General features: G+C 38.6%; 2 protein-coding genes across 10 annotated transcripts in view; one reads left to right on the top strand and one right to left on the bottom strand.

Annotated features, from left to right (window-relative positions):
- mib1 (MIB E3 ubiquitin protein ligase 1) overlaps window positions 1-3222 on the bottom strand; it is a 54778-nt gene extending 51556 nt beyond the window's left edge. For 6 of the 8 annotated variants that reach the window (XM_011487021.4, XM_011487022.4, XM_020711183.3 and 3 more), the window contains exons 1-3: window positions 2932-3222; window positions 2305-2533; window positions 750-921 (exon numbers count right to left, since the gene is read on the bottom strand). In XM_011487021.4, coding sequence (XP_011485323.1) covers window positions 750-921; window positions 2305-2533; window positions 2932-2934 — 404 coding nt within the window. In that variant the 5' untranslated portion in view covers window positions 2935-3222. Of the gene's footprint in view, window positions 1-749; window positions 922-2304; window positions 2859-2931 lie in introns of those variants that run through there. The other 2 variants (XM_078934245.1, XM_078934246.1) reach the window with 2 other exon arrangements.
- Window positions 3223-6288: 3066 nt separating this feature from the next.
- On the top strand, window positions 6289-18061 carry abhd3 (abhydrolase domain containing 3, phospholipase). 2 transcript variants are annotated; one of them, XM_023965228.2, is made up of 9 exons: window positions 6290-6560; window positions 8652-8815; window positions 10032-10214; window positions 12563-12608; window positions 14954-15066; window positions 15308-15481; window positions 15598-15646; window positions 15735-15900; window positions 17510-18061. In XM_023965228.2, exons 1-9 carry the CDS (start codon window positions 6399-6401, stop codon window positions 17689-17691), a joined length of 1239 nt encoding a protein of 412 aa, XP_023820996.1. In that variant the 5' UTR covers window positions 6290-6398; the 3' UTR covers window positions 17692-18061. The 2 variants fall into 2 exon arrangements, with proteins under 2 accessions (XP_023820997.1, XP_023820996.1); XM_023965229.2 differs by lacking the exon at window positions 10032-10214 and having other exon boundaries at window positions 6289-6560.
- Window positions 18062-22912: the final 4851 nt, after the last annotated feature.

Below are 22912 nucleotides of genomic sequence, written 5' to 3'. Positions count from 1 at the left end.
CCTGAATTTACGGGTAAAGAGTGCACAGCTTTCGTGGAATGGCTTCTTTGCTTTGTTTCTTGGGTCTGAACATCTTTATTAACACATCAATATGAAAACGGTAGACCGCCCGTGTGACTACAAGCGTATTTCAGAATGAGCTCAGGTAAGAAAGAAAAAAAGAAGGAAGTTAGGAAGATGGAAGGAAAAAAAAAGAAGAAAGAATCCAAAAATACTATACAGATTGTGTAAAAGCACTTAAATGTAATTTAAGTATCTAACTTCTAACAGTTTATGTAAATGTACAAAATATTTTACTTTTAAAACTAAACTCTAAATATTACGTTGTTTTATTTTTAAATTGCTCCATACTTTTAATTAGATTTGAATTAATCGTTAAAGTTGGAGATCCAGGAGACGTATATTAAAATAGAAATGTCTTTCCAAATATGTCTCATCATTGACAGAAGTGCTGCATTTACAGACCCCTTTTTTTTTTTTAAAAGTCTGACTAAATCTTAAAATGAGGCTAAGCTGTTGCCTGGCAACTGAGGGCTGCAGGCATACAGATAGATTCTGTTTGCCTAAGCGGCAGTGAGCTCAAAAGGCTTCTCAAATGTTTTAGCTTCACATTAGGCAACATGAGGCCAAACTGCAAGTGGAAGACCAACAGCTAATCACACGGAGGTGCAGGAGTTACCTGGCTGCCCGACTAAAGCGTAAACGCGGGGAAGGTTACGTTCTGTTAAATGTTTGCAGAGTTAACCAACCTTTCACTGCCTGGGGTAGTGATCCTGTAGAACCGGTGCCTGAGATGATGCTTGTCTCCATGGTAACATGTTGTGCAGAGGTCATAATTGGAGCACTCTGCACATTTCCAGCGAATACCAATAATGGGCTGCTGACGGCAGGTGTCACACATGGTTCCATCATGCTTGATGCCTAAAAAGGAAAGACAATTTTTAGCTAAAAAACTACGACTCCACTCTGCAAATTTATGACACCCGAGATTAAATTAACACTTTAATCACCAATTTTTATTTTTCTATTTAATTCGAACTTATGTGAAATCAAACTGTAGGCAAACATACCTGTATAAAAATTATTATATTCACCACTAATTTTAGGATAAATAATATTAATTAATGGCTTTAAAGCTGTTTCTTTCAAAAGACTCATAGTTCATCGTGAATAACTGCAGGAAACTTTCTTTTGATACAAAGAACCATTACAAATGGGTGGTAATGGAGTCATACCTGGTTGTAGCAGTTTTGGATTTAAAAAGTGATTCTTGACCCAATGTGTTAAGAATTTACTATGAATATCTTCATATCAATGTGCAAAACAGTTGGTTTTTTTGTCTATTTGCAAATACCAGATTCAGTCATGCCTGAGGTCACACAAAAGTGTGTCTGTCTAGCAGACAAACCTGATTGTACAGATACAGTTCAAGTTCAAATGTATTTATTTCAGACATGAGAAACATATGAAGAGCAGAAAAATCAGACAAATGTATAGAAACAACAAAAATCCCTAAACCCAGTATGCCCACTGTTAAAGTTCAGTGCCCTAGCTAAGAGTATGTTCTGTTACAATGAAAGTCCTTTGATTTTCTCAAATGGGTATAGCTAAAACATGGGTTATTTTAATAATAATAATGCATTTTATTTAAAAGTGCCTTTGAAAACAGTCAAGGACACAGTACAGACTCCAAAGTAAAAGCACGATGAAATGAAATTTTTGTTTCAGGAAATAACTTTTTATGACTCTCATAAAGACGGCATAGTATGCAGCTCATGTCAAATCAGTTTTTGAGGAAAAGTATCTGGTTTTATGTTTAAAACAGTTTTAAGATGCATTAGTGTAGACTTTACTTTACTTTGTTCATATTAAGCAACATTTAAAGTACAACACACTTAACAAAAGTTTCTTTTACAAAGAGAATAGTGGAATAGACAGCAACAAAATGCCACAAGTTGGTTAATTATACAAATGTTTTTTCCCCCCACAATTATTGATCAAATATTCAGTTAACCAGCAGGTTATTAATCTGTTTTTGTAACTGGATAACCCAAAATCATGACCGCAAAATGTGTTACAATACACTTAAGATGCTTTTATTCTATTTATCCTACTGTGTTTTTATGGAGGTGAATTTAAAGTAACGATACATTAAAGCTACTAAAGTTTTAGACCCAATACTACAGAGTAACTGATTACTTGTGCATTCTAGTAACTAGTAATTTACGACTCATGTAGGAGTTTGGAAGTAAATGATAGGATGGAGGCGAGTTGGTAAATGTTCTGACGCCCATAGTACTATACCTGTTGGAGCACTGTCTAAAATCCTCACGTCATAGGCTCCGGAACAGCGATAGTTGGCAGCAGTCCCGTTATCCCACACGACCACTACCTCCTCCGGACTTTCAAAGCTCCGGACGGTACCGACGTGTCCCTCCCCGCCGTCCTGCTTCCCCCACTTCCAGTCAGGTCCGCGGACCACTCTGGCTCCGACTCCTTCCATCATGGCTCGGTTATTCCTCCCGGTAGTCATCTACGAAAAGGTTTCGCGATGCCACAACAATACACAAAAATAATGATAGTAATTTTTACGAAGCTAGCACCCCTTGGGTAGCTAGCTGTGGGTTTAGCTGTAGAGGAGGTAACGGATCCCAGCGAGGGAGGGGGGGAAAGGACGGGAAGAAGAGTCCAAAAACCGCGAGCTCGTCGTTGGCTTCTGTTCTGTTTCAAAAAGAAGCTACCGTAGCGACACTCACCAAGTACTGGCTCCACAGATGAGCCAATTTAGACAAAAAAAAAAATACAAAAAAGTTGCTACACTGCTCGACGACAGACTTTCATTATCACCCGTCTCCCCCAGTTCGCTCACAAGAATGGCACCTCTCTTCAACTTAGCAAGCTAGCAAAGCTGCTAACAATAGCAGTGCTAACCATAAAAAAAGGTAGCTCCTCCTCATTAATGTTCCCGGTTTACTCGTTTCTTCGGTTGAACATCCTTCGCGTCGCGTTTCGGTATCGCAGAAAAATAAAAAAAGCCGACGATTTTCCTTTGGCGGTCGGAGACGGCTCCATACACTTAACTCAGTATGAACGCGTCGCCATTATAGTCAATCACCGTTCAAACCGTAGACGAGCAACAACTAACTACGGAAATGCACGACGAAAAACGAAGATGCACGACTCCATGAAAACAGACGGAGCGCAGCCACAGCGGACTGCGTCTCATTAAATCATATTTAAATGCAAGATCATTTCTTTCAAGGGTTTTAAAAAATGTGATTCAACCTTTAAGGCTTTATTAAAAACGATACAATGCATGGTTTTATTTATCGTCTTAATGCTTCAAAAATAAAGAAATCATCTTAACTCTCATGTGAAGTACAGCACTTGAAGATATCAATCCCTTATTTGGAGGTCGCCTTTTTTAAACTTTAAGTTTTTTATATAGTAGTTATTTTACTATTTTTGAAGTTTATGGTGCTTGGTTATTTTACTGTTTTATACATTTGTGTCATTGTTTTTTGTACTTTTCGATCATTGTTTTTATACTTGTATGAATGTTTTATTTTTTAATCCTTAAGTCTTTTATTTATTTTGTGTATGTTGTGGCAAAATGGACCTTGAGTCTGTAATAAAGCTTTTTCTAGTAACAAAGCATCCCTCTGCCATTTCAATAAAGTATTCAACATAAAACCTGACTTGTATATAATCCTTTTCCACTTTAAAAACAATTCCGTCAATGATGTAGACTTAAGGCTTATGCAGGAAAACACTTAAATTAAATTAAACAAATAAGACATTAAAAAGACAATACATTACTTTGCTGTGATATATATTGCCACATCTGTCATTTCTTAAAAGGTATAAGCTCAAGGTAGGTTCTAATGAACTATTTATTTGTTATTTTTAAATAACGTACTTTTAATAATATATAGAAAACAAATATTAGTTTCATTGTTAAAAATGTATATATAATAATAACAACAAAAAAGCAAAACAAAACTATGGCTCTAGTTTTAGGATCAGTAAAAGAAATAGTTTCTTGCGAACAAAATTCTATTTCTAACTAGATATATTTGTTAAAAACCACATAGTAATTTAATGTTTTTTCATTGTTATTTTAATTTTTCCTAAATTGGAAGTTCCTCCCGGAAACTGCAATGAAGTGCAGCCCCAAAACCACAGGAAATGGAGCAGGAGGGAAACGGATGAGCTGCACGGAAATCAAGATTTCAAGATTCTGTTTCTTGTCATTCCACACATGGTCTTTGCAGAGAAATACAGGTGAGGCGAGATGTTGTTTCTCACTAGCATGACAGTGCAAAAAAGCAGCAATAATAAAAGAAAATAGCAATAAAATAACAATCCAAGAATAAAAAATAAGATAAATAAAGAAAATTAAGTGAAATAAATAAGATTAAAAAATAAAAAATAAAATAGAGACCAGCATTCAGTGTGAAAGTGACTGTGCGTTTAACAGCAGTCTTGTTTATGGGGTTGTTAGAGTCTGTGTCCATGTATTGTGTCTTCGGGTTGTGTGGAGGGGGTTGGGGGTGATCCTTGGATCTTATTGCAGAGTGCAGTTTGTGAGAGCACGAATGCATGAGGAGGACAGTCCGTTCCGCAGCCTCACAGCCTGTGGGAAGAAGCTTTTTAGCCTCCTGCTGGATCTGCAGCTGATGCTCCTGAACCTCCTCCCAGATGAGGGAGAACAGTCCATGAGAGGGGTGCTGGGGGTCCCTGATGATGGAGGTAGCTCTGCGTAGGCAGTGCTGCTCGAATAACTCCTCCAGGATCGGGAGAGGGGCACCAACAATCTTACTTGCTGTCCTGACAATCCTGCTGAGCTGTTGTTTGTCCTGAACGTGGTAGCTGCCAAACCAGGATGTGAAGTTCTGTGTCAGGATGTTCTCCATGGTGCCCTTGTAGAGGGTGATGAGGTAAGGGGCTTGGACTGAACAGCAGTGGGCTCAGGACGCACCCCTGTGGTGTGCCCGTGCTCACTGAGATGGGCCTGGATGTGTGTCTGCCGATCTTGACTGTCTGCAGCCGGTCTGTCAGGAAGCTGAGTGTCCAGTTGCAGGTTGCCGTGTCCACGCCTAGTAGCCTAAGCTTCTCCACCAGCTGCTGGGGAATGATGGTGTTAAAAGCCGAGCTGAAGTCGATGAAGAGGACAAAAATTTACGGTGAACGACTAAACCAGGGGTCTGCATCCTGAGGCTACATGTGGCTCTTTTTAACTCTCATCTATTTTCTCCCCTCTGGTCCTAAAAGAAATGTATGAAAACATAATTATTACAAACAGGGTTTATACAAATATGCACCTTGTGTTTCTAAAGACTCATAACCCCCTGATGTAACAATAAAATATGTGTCACACAAGAAAAGGCAGTTTGTTGGACAGGACAAGTTTTTTGTTGTTAGATTTATGAGTTTATGTTTAAAGTGCTCCCACAACATTATGGTATATTTTGTAAAGTTCTTTTTAAGATTGCTGTTGAGATGACATTGATATGACAGAGAGAACAAACAAACTCCCACAAAAAGGACCCAGGTGGGATTTGAACCTGGAACCTCTTTTACTTTGAGCCACCACATTGGTATTTTAATCAAACTATAATAGAAACAACAATAATTATAATTAGTCCGACTTTATTAAGTGTTTGTGTCAGATTTTCTTGAAGAGAGGCAGCCATGCTGTCTGTATTTTCCTAATATTTGGTTATTACTTAAGTGCAAAGCTGGAGCTTTGGGCCCTTTGTGTGTTTGTTGTCTCTGGGGAAATAATTTACCTTATTACTTATCTTTTATGGAACTAAACTGCTGAAATTTTGCATTGTAGATTTATTTTTTTATTCAAAAACAAACCAAGTTAGGGTGAGCAAACATTTAAAATATATAATATATATATATAATAAATATAAAATAAAATACAACAAAAAACCGGTAAGGACAACAATTTAAAATAAGAATTGTTAACAAGAGTTTTTGACATATTTTGATAAATTACTGTAGTTTTCTTGTTTTTGTTTGACATGTGTTTAAGACACTTCAAATAATCAGAAAAATAGATCAAAAAGATACTAAACAAAGGGCATACGTTTTTCCCATTTGCATAAAAGACGTTTATTTACTGTATCTGTGATCAAACCATGCATGTGCAGATTTTTCCTTCACATGCACGTGCCGCTTACAGCCTGCAGGGGGCCTCAGAGTGACCTTAAGAAGGAGGTCGCCATTGAATGCCGGCTGACGAGCGCCCCCTCTCGGTGGACTGTGTAATAATAAAAAAAAACCTCCCTCCTCCTTGTGTCCGTAGAGGGCTGGCAGGCAGACACAGCAGAAATCCAGGCGAGCCGGCCGCTGTCCTTGCAGTAGAAGATCACAGGGACCTTGCAATGATCTCGCTGGACCTTAATTTTAACATTTTGACCAGAGACCTGTCACATTATTTGGAGAATCAGGTGAAAGTGGGGCTGTTCGGCTCGGGAGTGGGGCTGTCACTAGTGTTGGGGTTTAGCGCAGCGTACACCTGCTACTATTTGATTTCCGTTGCAAGGGTAAGTTTGCTTTTTATTGTAACAAAAAGGCTCCTTTTCTCTCTCTCTTCTATCCTTCACTGAAAACCGGAGTTTTCAAGGTCTGTCCTCTGTAGTGAGTGATGACAGTGATGCGTTCACTGACCGAGCTCCAGATCAGGCTGCATCTGCCGGCCGGCAGGCTGCACATTATTCAGCGCTTTCTCTCCCCCCCTCTCTCTCTCTCCCCCCTCATCTCTGATATTATTATGTCGATCCTCCTGTCAGTGTTTTAGTTTCCATCTTGTCATGTTGGGTGCAGGAGGTGGTCTCACCAGCAGGCCAACACTTCAGTGCTTGCAGGCAGAAATGCTGCTTCAAGGGTTTTATGTAATGCATGCTGCTGAGCTGCCGTGTCATGCATTCAGTCAGCATTTCAGGCTCACTACTTAGTACTTTTACATATTAAAATAATCACTTTAAGCCTCATGTTGGCCTGTTTAAGTGGAAATAAGGTTCAATGTTGAAGTTTGTGGTCTTTAAAGCTCATTTTGTGCAGCTGTGATGATTTAATTAAAAAGGAAATGCTTTAAAAAAGGACCGAGTAGAATAAAGATTTCATTAATAACCACCCCCAATTTTCCTATATTTTGTGCATACATTATTACATAGTAAACATACAGTGATTATTTGCATAAACACAACAGATTTAAGGAAGAAAGGCATCAAAACAACTTTACAACGTCATGATTGTCCGTATGTTGTCCCATTCAACTTTTCTAATTTATCTGATTTTCAGTTTGTACTTAAAAATAGGATAAAATTTGTAATCATTTTGATATTTTCCTCCATTTTATTCCACAACCTCACTCCAATGCGCAAACTGTTTGTGTTACACAAAGTTGTTAGATGTCCCTTTTTTCTAAGTAAATATTCTCCTTTTTCATTTTTTGGTATGTTCTGTGGAAGAAGTTTTTCAGCTTTATCAAATATTTGCATGCATTTTATTACATCTATAACCTTTATTTAGTTTTGATTATACAATAAAAGGCTGCTGAGTTCATAATAACCACTTCATAAGTTATTCTTATGGCTCATTTTATGACATTTATTGTGCCTGTGGGATGTTTCGTAGGTGTTTCCCCATACCTCACTGAAATAATGGAGGTACTAGTGCACAAAATAATAAATACAAATAATCATAACTGAGAAAATATTTAACCTGGATGTTTTTTACCTTACGTTATGGTCAGTTACAATACTTAGGACTGATTATGTAGTGATAAATACAGGATTTATAAACATCTTATACAACTATACATGAATACAATTAATTATTCAAAAAAAGATGTTGTAAAATATGTATGATTCTTTTTGCAAAAAGAAATCACAAAATTTTTGTGAAACTGAACATAGACTGATAATAATTCCATATTGATAATAATTCCAGTCTGTTGTTAACTGCTCTTTTGTGTCTCTGTAAGTAATTATTATTATCTGCTCAACATGTAAAAAGTATGTATAAATTTCATACAATTAAAAGTGGGAACTCAGACAATTTCCTGATATCTTTCCATTTCATTTTGTGTTTGAAAATAAACAGAAATCAATCAAATCAAAATGTCGAGTCTGAATCGAGTGTGAGCCCTGAAAAGACGCCGGATGATGTGTGTCTGCAGGAAGTAAAAAGGCTTACCGTAAATTGCAAACTCAAAGAAGCTCGAAAAAAGAACATATTTTGAAACAACTGCAGCAGATTAGATGCGTATTATTAAATGTGAACTGTCAATTTAGTCAAAGCGTTTCTTGAGAAGATATACTTTTAAATGAACGCAGCTTTTTCAAGTAAGAATAATGAGCAATTGTAAAAGTTTTGAAAATATGGATAGCTTAAAGTCCACAAAGGGCTTAGAAAGAATATATTTTCATAGCTGAAATCCAGCTGAACTGACTGAGGCAGCTGAAGCTCTTTGTAAGTTTATATCTATAGGAAATATTCAAATATACAATGCTGTCACAGCATGGATCCTTAAAGAGCTGACAATTTGGAAAATCGGCTAAAAGAAGCCAATACCATGCAAATTAAAAAAACAAGGCAATTTGAGAGTAGTGATGTGAGTTTTGACCCCACAGAAACCTCAGCTTATCTCCGGAGGTAAGAAGTTCTACCAGTTTCTGCGGGAACAATGTCCGGTGGTGTCAGAGACGTACTACCCGACCTTTTGGTGCTGGGAGAGCCGCATCCAGACTCTGCTTCGGCCGTTTGTCACGGCCAAACCTGGAGTCGTCTACAGAAAGTAAGTCCTCGTGTTCAGCTCTTCCTTCACACAACGCGCCGATGATTTAGTCAGCGTTCTTGGAACAAATAGAGGAAATTCCACATTTATTTGATGTACTTGGAGTACAAAAAACTCTTTTCACTTAATTTTCTTTTAGTTTTTTAACTGCCAGTATTACAGTTTGTTTTGTAGCAAGGCACAGTATTTACAGATTTTTCCTTTGTCTTCATTGTCCTTTTAATGTTTATTTTTAACCTTTGTCTTGTAAAGTGTCCTTGGATGTCATGAAAGGCGCTTTAAATAAAATGGATTATTATTACTATTATCATATAAATTATTTTCCATAAAACCTACGGAGGTTAAAAACAGGTTTCCATTACTTTATGAAGGCTTTTGCCAAGGACCTTCACAGTGACTCTGCGGTTGATGGTCTCCTTTGCCAAGGACACTTATGTTCCCATAATGCACAGCGAGCGGAGCCACATTTGTGCAAATCCTCATGATCAGTCCTGGAGAAAGTGGTGGTCACTTTCATTGCACCTATCCCGTTTTCTCAAGGGACTGTTTGACCACCGACAACCTCACTGGGTAATGAAGTGAACCAGTGGTTTACCCAAAGAAACAGACAAAAAGAAACAAAAAAACAACGCTCTTCTTTGCCGTATAAGCTGTCTGGATGAAATTCTGTTCACCTTGTTGTCCGAGAGGATTAGTTGCACGTCCAATCCCACTTTGTACTCCCTGTTCTCAGAAGCTGTCCTCCTTTTTTCTGAAGTCTCTGCTTCGGTTTACATTTCACGGGGTTCTGAAATTTCACGCTGATGTCTTTGCCGCAGACTAGCTAACGATCTGGAGCTTGCAGGATTGGGTTTAAAAGGCACCGGGACAGAACCGTCTACGCTTGTGGTCTGACTGATCGTGACAATCTGCTAAAAATCTCCCTTCCTCTGATGATGACCACGATGCAAGTCAGAGAGCTGATGAACGGGTTCAATTCCTCAGGGTGTCATGGATGCTACAAAGTCTTTACTTCAACACGGACACTGAGTCAAACAGAAAAAGACATCTGCGATGCATCAAATCTGAACCCTCAAAGGAATTTGCGATATTTCTCATCAGTGTGGTGCTTTTCTGTTTTTCTGAATTAGAAAAAAGGAAGTGCCTGAAATGCATGTAGGTAGGTCCATTTTAGAAAGAGCCACACCGCTGAGCTGTGTCCCACTCATCTCCGCAGCGAGCTTATTAAGGCAGCAGATGGAGGGCAGATATCTGTGGATTGGTTTGACAACGACGAGAGCCTCTCTCATCCCAATCCCGCCACCAGGCCCACTGTCCTCCTCCTCCCGGGTCTGACCGGCACCAGCAGAGAGTCCTACATCTTGCACATGGTTCAGCAGAGCCGCGATCTGGGTTATAGGTGGGTGGTCTTGGTTGCAAACCCTGGCTGACGTCCAGGATATAATAGACATTCAGGGCACTGAGTCACAGGCTGTGAGCCCTCTCATGTTCCACTTTCTCTTCTTTGCAGAATACTAATTTTCTTGCATCAAAGACAAAACACCTTCGTAATTATGTAAATGTTTGGGTTCTGTAGAGCTTTTGTGCATTTTAATGACGTGCAAAGCATGAGGTTATTTCAGGTAACAGAGCAGCCAGCTTAGCTCTTTGTTCAAGAGTTGCAACAGCTTTAAGTGTTGCAAAGGAAGCCAGTCCCCCCCCCCCCCCCCCCCCGTGTTCCTGCCGTCTCCAACACGTTCCGTTGGTCTTTCCCTCACCCGGATTTGTGACGGCGTGGCGAGGGAGCGGGCACACTCAGCATCTTCCAATCCTCACCCTCGTCCGTGTAGCTTAATTAATTACAGCTTATCCCAGTGCAAGCTTTGCAGCTTACATCCGACCGGCTTCCTTCATGCTCTGCTGCAAAGTGTGCTTGAGCACCCCGCGGCTGACCGCTTCCCCCCTGGTCCAAACTGCTGAGCCACACAGGTAAAACGGCCGGTCTGACTCCACCGGATAATTGATGAGATGAAAGGCAGGAGGAGATTTCAAACCATTAACTTCTGGCTTTAGATGTTTGAACATTAGTTTACGTCTTTGTCAAATGCAACTGAAGATATTTACATTTTTTGTATTGAAAACATTTGACATTTATGACAACATTTTGTGGAGATTTGAATTTTTTTTAGGTAAAAAGTCTCTCTATGAACTCCTATAAAGACAAAAGGGGCATCATAAGCAATAATAATAAGGCTTAAATCATAGAAGGGTGAAGTTACAACTTTTTATGAGTTCTCACACACAGGCATCATTTAAGATTCTTTGTTGTTATATTTACGAAATGGTTTAATTTAAAATAATTGTGTGTTTAGCTAATTTAAAGCCACATGCATTTTTTTTAATCATTTCTAATTTGGACTAGTTTCTGTTGTTTTTAACATGTTCTTGTATTTCTCTGAAGGACATATAATAGGAAAATTAAGCATAAATCTGCATTTCTGGGTCGTTATTATTCAAATTGTACATCAGGAGCAGACAAAAAAAATAGCTGTCAGAAAAAAAATGTATTTGTGACACAGATAAACACTCGGTGAGGCCTGAAGCGCTCTGCTCCGCTGCATTCTGATGCTTCCAATACAAGTAGATCCGTTTTTGTTTTACTCGTCTGAGCTGGAATCCGGATCAAAACGGTTCGACTGGAAATATTAGGTTGGGGGGTGCGAGGGGCTGTAAGCTAGCAGGAGAGCTCGTAAACAGATGAGTGACGGGAAGTGGTGGCGGAGTTGCTCCGTGCCAACAGTGCCAAAATTTGGGTGAATTTCTAATGAACCACTGCCGAAAACGACAGGTTTTTTGGGGATTTTGGTTCAAAATGGCATCATCAAAGTTGAAACGACTGGAAACGTTTTGAAAATAGATCAAAAGCGCAATTTAAAATATCTTATTGCAGCCGATATAAGACCAAACAGACGTACATGTAACTTTTAATTAAGCAAAAAAAAAACGTATTTTCAGACAATTAATTAATCCTGATTATCAACATCAGTCTTTTTTTTTAAAAGGGAAGGACATCACAATTTAAAGAAATCTCACCAAGACAAATACTACTAGTACTACTTTCCTTTCTTTTTTTTAAAGAAAGGACATTTTTTCCAGAGAGTTTGCTTCAGTTTCCCACATTTGCTAGAGAAATCCCAAACATTTTCCAGGATTAACGCATGTGACCGTTACATCTCCATGGCTTCACGAACGTTTAAACCTGCAGCTGCCCAAATTAAGAGTTGCAAAAAAAAAAAAAACTGAATCGTAAGACAGTAAAAAGAAAAATTGTCTATCCTGCAAGAAAAATAATCTTATCAAGAAAGTTTTTCAAAAGCAAAACATGTCCTATTGACAAGAATTGTTTTCTTAAAATAAGAATTCTTGGGGTTTTTCTTTCCCTATTGACAGATTTCTTTGCTTTTCTGAAAAAAAAAAAGAAATCTGATAAGGGTCAGAGTTTTTGGCTTATTTCTAAAGCCGAATGTTTTTGGAGTGTGAGCTTTGCCTTCCTTTATGTCAAAAAGTTTGCTTTTCTTTATCTTATTATTGTTTTTCTACAATTTTAACCTGAAATCCCACTGTAGCTAGAAAGCAAAATAAAAGCTGTGATTGTTTCCATTTGAATGTATAAAAGTTCTTCAACATTTTTCATTTAAATGTTGCCCGATGAAATGAACATGAAAATGATTATACATTTAATATTTGTATTTGTTTTGTGTATTTCAGGTGTGTGGTTTTCAATAACAGAGGGGTTTCTGGTGAAACACTCCTGGTAAGGTTTCTGAATGTGACGTATTCCTGAGAGTCTCCCTATTTTTGTGACTATTCCCTTTTGTTTTAAATTCACAAAGACAAGCCTGCATGTCTGTTATGAAGCTCTCTCGGGCTTTTTGCTGCACTTGTGTCATGAAGGTCCAGGGGAACCCGGCGTGGAGGGAGCAGGAACGGCGTTGTTGCACTACAGGGATTCAGTTTTGAGCACAGACTTTTATTTTTAATGCAGGACAATGACCAAAGCAAACTCGTACTGTTCTGACATCGGCTTTAATTTGGCCTTTTTTTTTTTTTACCCTCCAACAAAGGAGGCCCGTTGTCACTGAGCTGCCTCTTCGAACGTCTTCTCCTGCAGAACAGACACTCCCTTTGTCAGTATGACCCTAATTTACCTTTCGTACCGTGGGCACCAGACACAATCCTTGGTGGGTGGTGGTTTGTTGATAGTTTGTGTCAGTGGCTTCATTTGCTCTATGATTTAAAAAAAACCCTCTGAACAGGCTTGTATGCAGTTGTGTGTCTTTCATTCTTCAGCTGAGAATGTGGACAGAGTCAGAGCAGAGAGCTCAGCCCCTGTGCCCATCTGTGGCTGTTCTCCGTGGGAGCCAATGTCCTCCATTGTTTGGATTGGCCAGTGCGTTCAGACGTCCTGTTGTGTTCAAGGCCCCCAAGTTCATGTCAAGACACCGTTTTATCGCCTTCATAGGAGTTATTTGTATATTTCTAAAACACGTTAACATCTGGAGAGGAAATAGCAACAATAAAAAAAGGTTTGTGCGAGTTTGTGCTTAAATTCAAACTTAGAAGAGCTTTTTGGAGAAAGCTTTAGTGGGAGAACTTTGTCCTGTTTCTGGTAGACTTTTATTTTTTAGGTCGTTGATGGGTTTATAAAGGAAAAACAACAGTAATCTAAAATGAAAACTTTTCATAGACTTTTGCTTCTTATGCAAATTTCTTCTTCTTCAAAAAAAAAGTTATTTTGTTCATTTTTTCCCTTATTTAACATAATGAAGATTTAAAAATTCAATAAACAATAGAATAAACTTAAAGCTGCAACACAGAGTGATTTCATTAAAAGATTTGGCCAAAGGGCTAAAAAAGTCTAAGTAACTTTCAGTGCACCTGACCTACCTAACACACTGACCTATCCCGTCCGCTCCACCCTACACAAATCCACTGATGTCTCTTTTTAGCCGGACAAGCCACCACAATGCAAAAAGATGTAGCCAAAAAAGGAAAAAGACGAGACGAAAATCACTGGAAAGTAGTTAAATGATGTCCATGCATTAATCCATTTTTACTTAACAAAAAGTCTTATAATAAGAAATCCACACAAGCATTCAAAAAGGGAAAATACTGTTAGAAAGGAATAATTCAAAGTAAATGTTATTCAGCCCAATAATTAGAATCTGTTGCTTTAGTTCAAAGCAAATTGTTTCCATATATTTTAGAGTTTTTACAAACCTACCAGTAATTGTGGTTCATTTTGCTTACAGCGACAAAAAACTAGTGTAATCAGTGGAAAAGATTCATTTTAGAACAAAAATGTGAACAAAAATGAGAATCCTTTCATTTTTCCATCTTAATAAGTCATCATAAAAACTCAAACTAGCACTTATTCTTAGAACAAGGATGGCAATTTTTGTTTTCAAAGTAATAAAAAAAATCTCAGTCTAACTTGCCAACATTTCTTGAACTTTGACATAACATTAAAATTTAACAAATGATTAAAGTGAAATTTGAGTTTCTTTGAGTCTTAAATTAAGTTTTTCCTTCGTCAAGAGTATGTAGCAAAAAGATTTGGACTTATTTTAATAATAATCTCCTTGTTTCTAGATCTGAGCTCTCATTGAGAGAAATACATTTTGCAGATTTTTAGAAAGGCTCGGAAAGGTGCAGAGCAAAGAAAAGTTAAAACAACGTATTTTAAACTACATAAAAGGTTTTTAAATCTTTGCAAGTATCACATGGTTGGCAGTGTGCCGCTTACTGAATTTTTTCTTTTCTTTTTCGTGCCATTTTGTAAACCCTAGAGATGGTTGTGGGTGAAAATCCCAGTGGATCAACAGTTTCCCGTGTGGCACCAACAATCTTGCCACGTTCAAAGTCCCTTCAATCACCTTTGTTCCCCGTTCTGATGCTCAGTGTGAACTGCAGCAGATCGTCCTGACCGTGTCTACGAGCCTAAATGCTTTGAGTTGCTGCCGTGTGATTGGCTGATTAGAAATGTGGGTAAACGAGCAGGTGTGCCCACTTAAGTGTCCACTAAGTGTCCATACACGAGTACGTAAAGATGTCCTGAGTCTTGTGGTGATGACTAATGAAGGGTTTCGTGTTTGTCAGACCCCGAGGACCTACTGTGCAGCCAACACCGAGGACCTGGAGATTGTTATTGAGCACGTCCAGAGAAGCTATGCGGCTGCTCCAATCATGGCTGCTGGCGTCTCCATGGGGGGGTACTTACAGCTTTCAGCACCTTCTCCAACTTTCTTACCGAGGCTTTGCATAGAACCTGACTTTATTAGTAAATTGACTCTTTCTCTAAAAGCCGGTCAGGTCAAAATAGGTACTTAAAATTTAAGTGTTGCATGCCAAAGAATGATTTTTTTATTTATTACACAACACTAATCCCTACAATTGAGGGATTGGTCTGAAGTGGATTCTCCCCCGTCTGTCCCTTTCTCTCTCGTCGTTCAGGATGATGCTGGCCAACTATTTGGGGCGCAAGGGCAGAGAAACCTGCCTACAGGGGGTTGTGGTCTTCTCAGCGGGCTGGGATGTGTTTGAGTGCACAGCTTCATTGGAAAAACCCCTGGATCGCTTCCTCTTCAACTCCTACCTCACCAGCTGCCTACAGGCCTCTGTGCACAGGTCAGCCAGAGCAGGATTACCACCATCCTGCTGCTAGCACACAAACTGCTTTTGCAAGGGGGGTTTAGAAGGAAATGAGTTAACTGAAACAGTTTCATGACTGATCTTTTCTGCAGACACAGACCAGTGCTTGAAAAGTGTTACGACATTGATCATGTCATGAAGGTAAAGTTGCCTACCGGAGATCGCGCTCTTTAACCCCGAAAGGCAAAAGCAGAAGTGAGAAGGGGTTTTCTCTTTTGTCTCCCTTCAGGCTCGGACCATCCGAGAGTTTGATGAGAGGTTCACCTCCATCATGTTTGGCTACCGCACCAACGAAGACTACTACCACGATGCCAGTCCCGTCCACAAGCTGAAATCTGTGCAGGTGCCAATGCTCTGTCTGAACGCTGCTGATGACGTCTTTTCTCCATCGCACGGTGAGTCGGCTGGACCAAACTTTATTTAGCAGTCTACCAATAGTTTTAATAGATAGTTAGAAGTGCACAAAGTGGTTTGGTATACTTAAAATAATATCGAAAAATGATAAATTGTTATAAAAGAAGGCCCACTGCTGCTTTACGCCCTCTCCCTTTTCTGCCTTCGCCATCCTGATCAGAGCTGCACAGGAAGAATCCATAAAAGAAAAACTACTTTTTCCAAAATGGCGTCTTTACTGTTGGTTTTATCTCCATAGCAACCTTTTTATGTTTCGGTTGCCTGGGAGTGACGAACAGTTCCGTGTAATTTTTGGGAGAATCTCCCAAAGTAAACTTTTGGATTTCCTTGGCAACAGAGGTTTTGTGTTATAATATTTTCATATTTTCATTTTGTTCAGCTTCATTTGTTATTATTTTGGTTTTTTTACAACATTCTAGCAAAATATGTGCGAGCAATGGGGGAACGATTAGAACTTTAAAGCCAAAATTTCCCCCCGAATAGCCTCCCAATGATGCTGGAGGAGTTAGGAGGTCATAGATTGAAGTAAAAATCACATCAACAAATCACTCAACGCACAGACATCTTAAAGATCACAACGACAACTAAAAGAGCAAAACAAATGTTTAAAAAACAGCATTACATTTTAGAAAACTAAACACATTTTCAGAAACAAAAATGAAATGTTAGAAAAATGAAACACAATGAGAAAACGGAAACGGTAGGTACTATGGAACATCCCTGATTGGATGACGGTATCCAGTATCGCTTCCTGCCTAACAACTTTTTGATTGAAATGATGGATAAACATCATCAACTAATCAGCGATGGTCCATGATACCTACCTTTTTCCGCTTTCTGGGAAAAAAAGGAAAAAAGAAAGCTCAAATAAGCTTCCGGATCCTATTGATACCTAAGGATTCTTAATTCCGTCTGATAAAAGTCATGAACCAGATAATAAATCAATCAATCATGTAATAAAATGGCTTCGGTAGAACAGGGGTGAGATTATATAAGTTCGCTTCCTTCCACTCCCTTTCAAGCAATCTTTAATTTTATGTCTAATAATTTACAGAAATCAAAACTATTTTCCCCCCATATTGTGGGAAAAATGTAAAAATTGCAAACATTTCAGACTTTCCCATCAACGTCCCTGGATTCATGTGCTTTAGTTTAGTTTCTTTGGTGCCCAATATTCATTTTCGCCGCTTACTAGAGATGCATTCAGATTTTAATGAATTTTTGAGAAATATTTCCACAAACACGCAGAAAGAAACAAAGAAAAATAAAGAAAGGATTGCAAAATCAATCGTGCTCTTGCTTTGGGACAGAATGATAAATTGGTAAAATCCTGAGAAACAAAAATTAAACATCAAGGGCACACAGATTCAAATAATCAATTTTAGACATCCACAGACTTGGTTTCTACTAAAACTCCTTATAACTTGTCATAAATGCTGTGTAATCTTCATCTGTGAGGAAGACGCACAACAATCTTGTCCAAGTGAATCGTCTGTTTTGTTTTACCGCATATTTCATGTATGTATGCTGATATGTTTAATTGCTGCGCCTCAAAATTACTACAAAAGATGTAAACATTTTGTTTTGAAGCCATTCCAGTGGAGGCAGTGAAGCAGAACCCCAACCTGGCCCTGCTCATCACCTGTCACGGCGGCCATATTGGTTTCCTGGAGGGTCTGTGGCCGCGCCATAGCACTTATATGGACCGAGTCTTCAAGCAGTTTGCAAAGGCGGTCTTTGAAAAAGGAAACCAACTCAAAGACCTCTTGTGATGAAAGAACTCGCCTTTGGTGTTCCTTCATTTTCCTCTTCCCTCATTCCAACTTCTGCTCCATCAAATTCTGCTCATCGTCTCTCCACATTAGGATATTTCTTCATTCCAAACTTTATCGCTTTTTCTCTATGGAAATTATTGTTTTTGGTTTTTTTTGCTTTTCTTTTGTTTGGACCACAAAAAGACCTGGAAACATCTGAGTTACAGCCACCATGAGGTCTGCTTTAGGTTACTAGATTTCAAAGAGCATGGGTCCAAAGCTCTCTTTGACATCACCTTAACTTTGGATCAACTCCATGTGTAGGAAAAGGACGCCAATCTACCCACAATTCCTTGTCATTTCTGCATTATAAAGTGGCACATTATGACTTTGTGTATTTAATTCCACTGACAGACATTATTACAGTCAAAACAGAAAAAACACTACTGCAGGAAGTAAAAAAGACCATGTGACTCTAAGCATGACACATCTAGACTGTTAGTTTGCTGGAGCGCATGTTGGTTTTCCCCCTTTTTAGTCTTACAAAAAAACAAAACATGCACAGATCAAACCTTAGAAAGAACCGGATTAGAACTTCAGAGCAAAGTCTGCTGAAGGACTCCCACTCTGATGCTGTTTTTAGGCCAAATAGAAAAACTGCGTTGTTTTCTATGACAGTTTCCGCAGAGTGGCAGGAGTTTTTTAGAAACAGTTTGGAGCCGGATGCTGGCTCAGACCGGGTTGTGGCCCGCCCAGCGTGTTTTTTCTTTTCCTGATTCATGGTGATTTGAATAAAGAAATACTCAGAAATGCAATTTTAAGCGGAATCTTCTTTATACATGTCCCCCAATCATCAGAGAAAATGCCACAGGTACATGTTAAAAACACCATTTTCATTGCAGTGGTTCTGTATGTGTGGTCCGTTCCATCGTGCACAAGCTCATAGACCTTCATTTTTCCTGAACCCAGAGAGGAAAGCAAAGTAGGTCTCATTCAGTTTAAAAATATCCCTGGGTTGGAGCAGGTCTGCATACCTGATATTAATACTGGACCTCTAATTAAATCAAGATTGTAGATGGAATAGTGACTTCTAGCTTTTCATTGGTTGTTTTTTTTGTATTAATTGAGATCCATCCATTCTTTTTGTGTCCATTTCCTCTACAATAAGCAAAAGGTGCATCCTTTCTCCTTTTAGACTCATTGAACATATGTTGTGTTGAATTTGTCGTTTTTGTGTGGAATTGGTGGTGCAGGACCCAAATATAGGAAACTAGGCTTTATGTCAGAAACTTGAACATCAGATTAAGTTTTATCTTGACAAAACCCCTGGAGAAACAAAAGGACTGACAAACATATGATAATGAAACTCCAGCGAAAAAAAGTATTTTTGGTCTTTTTAACATCTTGTGGCATTTTTCTGATGGAGGGCATATATAAAGAAATGTGACCTACACATTGCATTTCTGAGTATTTATTTATTCAACTAATTGTGAATCAGGAGCAGACAAAAAAAAATGCCGTAGGAAAAAGATCGGATTTGTGACGTGGAAAATACACGCAATGTACAAATGGCTTAGGACCAAATGAAGCTACGATGTGAAAAAGAGATGAACAACAGTGTCCTGTTTTGCAATCATTTTTAGCTCAAGTCAACACACGAGGATGTGCTGGTTCTTTCTGAAACATCCTGCTGATTTTAGCCCTCAGGGAGTTTCTTTCTTTTATCATTTTCAGCCTCGCTGTTGGTGTCAGAGACTCTCCTAGTTTGTGTCTTCCTCTGTCTGTTCAGTGTAATCACATTGTTTACACATTACAACGTATTTATTTACCTGATAACTCACCGTGTGATGACCTTTTTGACTCCTACTTGCTGTTACATTTGAGGTTACTGCCAGCAGCTGCTCAGCTCCGCCCACCCTCAGGTGTGGAAGAAAGGGAAAGCAGTCACCTGCTTTACTTTCTTCTTTCTGACCTGACTGAACTTTCTTGTCTTCTCCAAAACGTACTATTTAGAGAGTTCTTCTTCTTCTGAGAGCGTTCATCAGGCCTGACAGACACTGCATGTTAGCTGGCTGTAGCTTCACATTTAACACAACGAAGGCGTCATCTCCTCACCAAGAAAGCAAATTAGTTTATGTGTCTTCATTCTTCACAAACCTTTTTATTTTTCACTTTTACCTAACGGTGGATGACGAGACATTTCTTTGTGACAAGGAATGTAAAACTGCACTATTTGAGTTGTTGCGTCCTCTTTTTTTATGCAAAGCGCTGACGTGGCATCCGTGTGAAGGAAGTATCTGAAAGGCAACAATAAAGACCGACCAGGGTTTTTGGTGAAAATGTCGGCAAACAAGAGGAGAAAGTGTGCACTTTAGCTGTTTAAAATGCTATTTTACCGCTCATTAGTGAAACAAAATGTCATTTCCTTCATTTTTGCCTAAAGTGATCAAGGAATGAGTTGAGGCAGACGTGAGGGACGCTCAGACTTTGGTTAATGAGAGGTTTCCACATCCGCTTTTTGTCTTCTTGGTGGGACTTAAGTGCTTGATGAGCGGAGTGTCCATTAGGCAGCATGAGTCTGGTCCTCATGTCCTGAACCTCAACATGACTTTGTAATCTGTAGCACAAAAGACATGTTTGTCTCATGGGATTCAGCTTCTCCTTTTTCTGCATCACCTTAAAAAATAAAAAGATGCACATCATTGGAAAGGTGCAGCAATAAGATTTTAAATTTCAAAACAATCTCTATGGTAGGACGAGTATATTTACATTACTGACCTATGTGTAATATGCTGTATTCATTAAACAATTAAACAAATTCTAAGTCATGTAGCCTCGTGTTCTTATTTCCAATGCCCTTTATGGTATTTAGAGCTGAGGATCATACTAATAATTCAATTTTGAAGACATTTATGATTTTCAATTTGGTTAAAATAATGATTTATTTTCACTTTCCATATTAGTCTCTTTATTGAAAGAGATCCTAAAAGTTTGATTTTATCAATAAAATTGTTATTAATTGCAATAAAAACTAACTTAAGGCAGTTTGTGTACAAGAGAAATACAAAAAAGGACATTTTGATGATACTTTTGTAAATGCAGTTGGACTTTATATAAATGATTCAATATTTTTAACTGCCTTAATGATATTAACTCCTTTATACCTAAATTTATTGAGTTTTCTCTTGTTTTTTTTCTTTCACGTAGATGCTAATGTGAGGTATGTTTGGAGCAGCAGGGGTTTGACGTGTATTTGCATCAAATAGGCAAATAAAAGGAAAAATATATATATATACAAATTGCATGTAAATCTGCCTTTTGGACACGATTGTTGCCCTACAAACAAACAACACTAAAAACAAAGAACAGGAAGTTCCCCATGTGTGAATGCAGTTTGGTTAATGCTCAATCTAAAGGTCAGAAAACCAAAGTTCAACTGCTTTCTGTCCACATTTGTGTCTTTTTCTGGAAAAGAGTGTAAACCTTGGCGGATAAAAACCCATCTGGAAATGCAGCCTTGTCAGACATTTGATAGTCCATCCTGTGAGCCAGCTTTGTGCGTGACCTACGTGTGACTGCTGGGCTGCACGCTCTGGCGTCGCCAGTTTTTTGGTCTCTGGAATTGACTCAATCCACACTCGCCGGCTTAGCTGCTGAGGGGATATGCATCGCTGCAGTGGTGGATGTTATCCATGAAAGGCTAATCCCTCAACCACTCCACTTACCTCCAGTCCAACCCCAATAAAACCCGCAGACAGATGAGCTTACGTTGATGATGATGTACGGATGCCAATGGAGATGTTTCGTTTAAAGTTTGCTACAAGTTCAAACCAAGTGGTCAGAACTACTCCATTTTAAACTGCAGTTTCATCATAGTTATTGTTTGCATGTATACTAATTTGCATTCACCACTGACTGATAATTCTGCTGCAGAGTTATGGACAAAAAGACAAACTTTGGGCTAAAACCTCAAGGGAAAAAAAAGGAAGAAAAACAAGTTTTTGCCAGAAATTAGTATCTTCATCTGTATTCAAGTCCATTCTCATTTAAGTTTCCTAAAGTTCAGCCCACTGTTGCTTTTCCACATCCAAATAATCCAAAGAGAACTTTTAGTAGAACATTCTAGCACACTGTATGGTCACATGACTTTGCTAAATTCATGGACTGATCCATTTTTGCTGCATAACATCATGTGCACTCTGTTGTTTTTACCTCATAGTAAAATAAACCTACCGTACCTGAATCCAAATGGTATTTTCCAATATCGATGATAATTGATTTGTTTGATTTTATAATTTTACAATGGTTTGAGTGGAGTTGGGTACCAACTTCCTTCAAAAAGATCAATCTGGTTGGATTGTTGGAATAGAAAATGATTTATTGATTAATGGTTATTTTTTTTCATATTTCCTTGTAAAATCATCAAGGCTGTGTCACTCAGCCACTATATATATTTTGCTCATTTTCCACGTATGAAATTTTGGTCTGTCATGATATGTACGTAATTCCTGCGTGTTTCTTGGCGTTCGTCATTCGTCGATGTGCGCAGATGTCCATCGAGGGTTTCGGCCGACGAGTCTTTACATGAATTTGGTTTTGAAGTGTTCAAAATCTTTGGTGGGTTGAGAATTTCGCAGTTTATGCGTATTTAAAGTAGTTTATACACAATTATTAAGAAAAGCTTACGCAATTGTGCATGACTTTAGCGAGACGCAAATTTTGTGGCTTTCCACGTATGTCTAATGGACTTTTCATGCCTGCACCACCGATGCATAACTTATTTCGCGGATACGGCGCTCATATCATGTTAAAATTACGTAAGACGTATGAATTGTTTATAAATAGCGGAATGATTACGCATGGCTCATGTTTTACGTTGATTTACGTGTTCTTTGCGTGGTTTATTCCTATTTTTCTTTTGTGGTTAAAGGTGCTTTAAATTTGTAAAAATGTCATGTGAAGACCACAACTTTTCTCACATTTCCACGTCTCTTCACAAATGACCAATTTTCCTCAGTGCAACATGTGCAGAATGTTCGTGTGTGACACGGCAAAGCAGTGAACGAAAACCAGTTTATGTTGATATCAAGTTTATTCAGACATTTTTATAAAATCACAGACGCTGCAAGTTAGGAACTTGGCTTTTTAATAGCAAACAAAAACATCACTCTGCCTAAAAGCTCCTCAAATGATGGCTTCCATCCTCCATGACGCTGACCCAATATTAGGATTCATAAGA

The sequence above is a fragment of the Oryzias latipes genome, chromosome 17 (assembly GCF_053564925.1).
Source record: "Oryzias latipes strain Hd-rR chromosome 17, Olatipes_Hd-rR_3.1".
NCBI lineage: Eukaryota > Metazoa > Chordata > Actinopteri > Beloniformes > Adrianichthyidae > Oryzias > Oryzias latipes.
The sequence above is the reverse complement of the archived record's forward strand: the minus strand, read 5'-3'. Positions and strand labels throughout refer to the sequence as shown.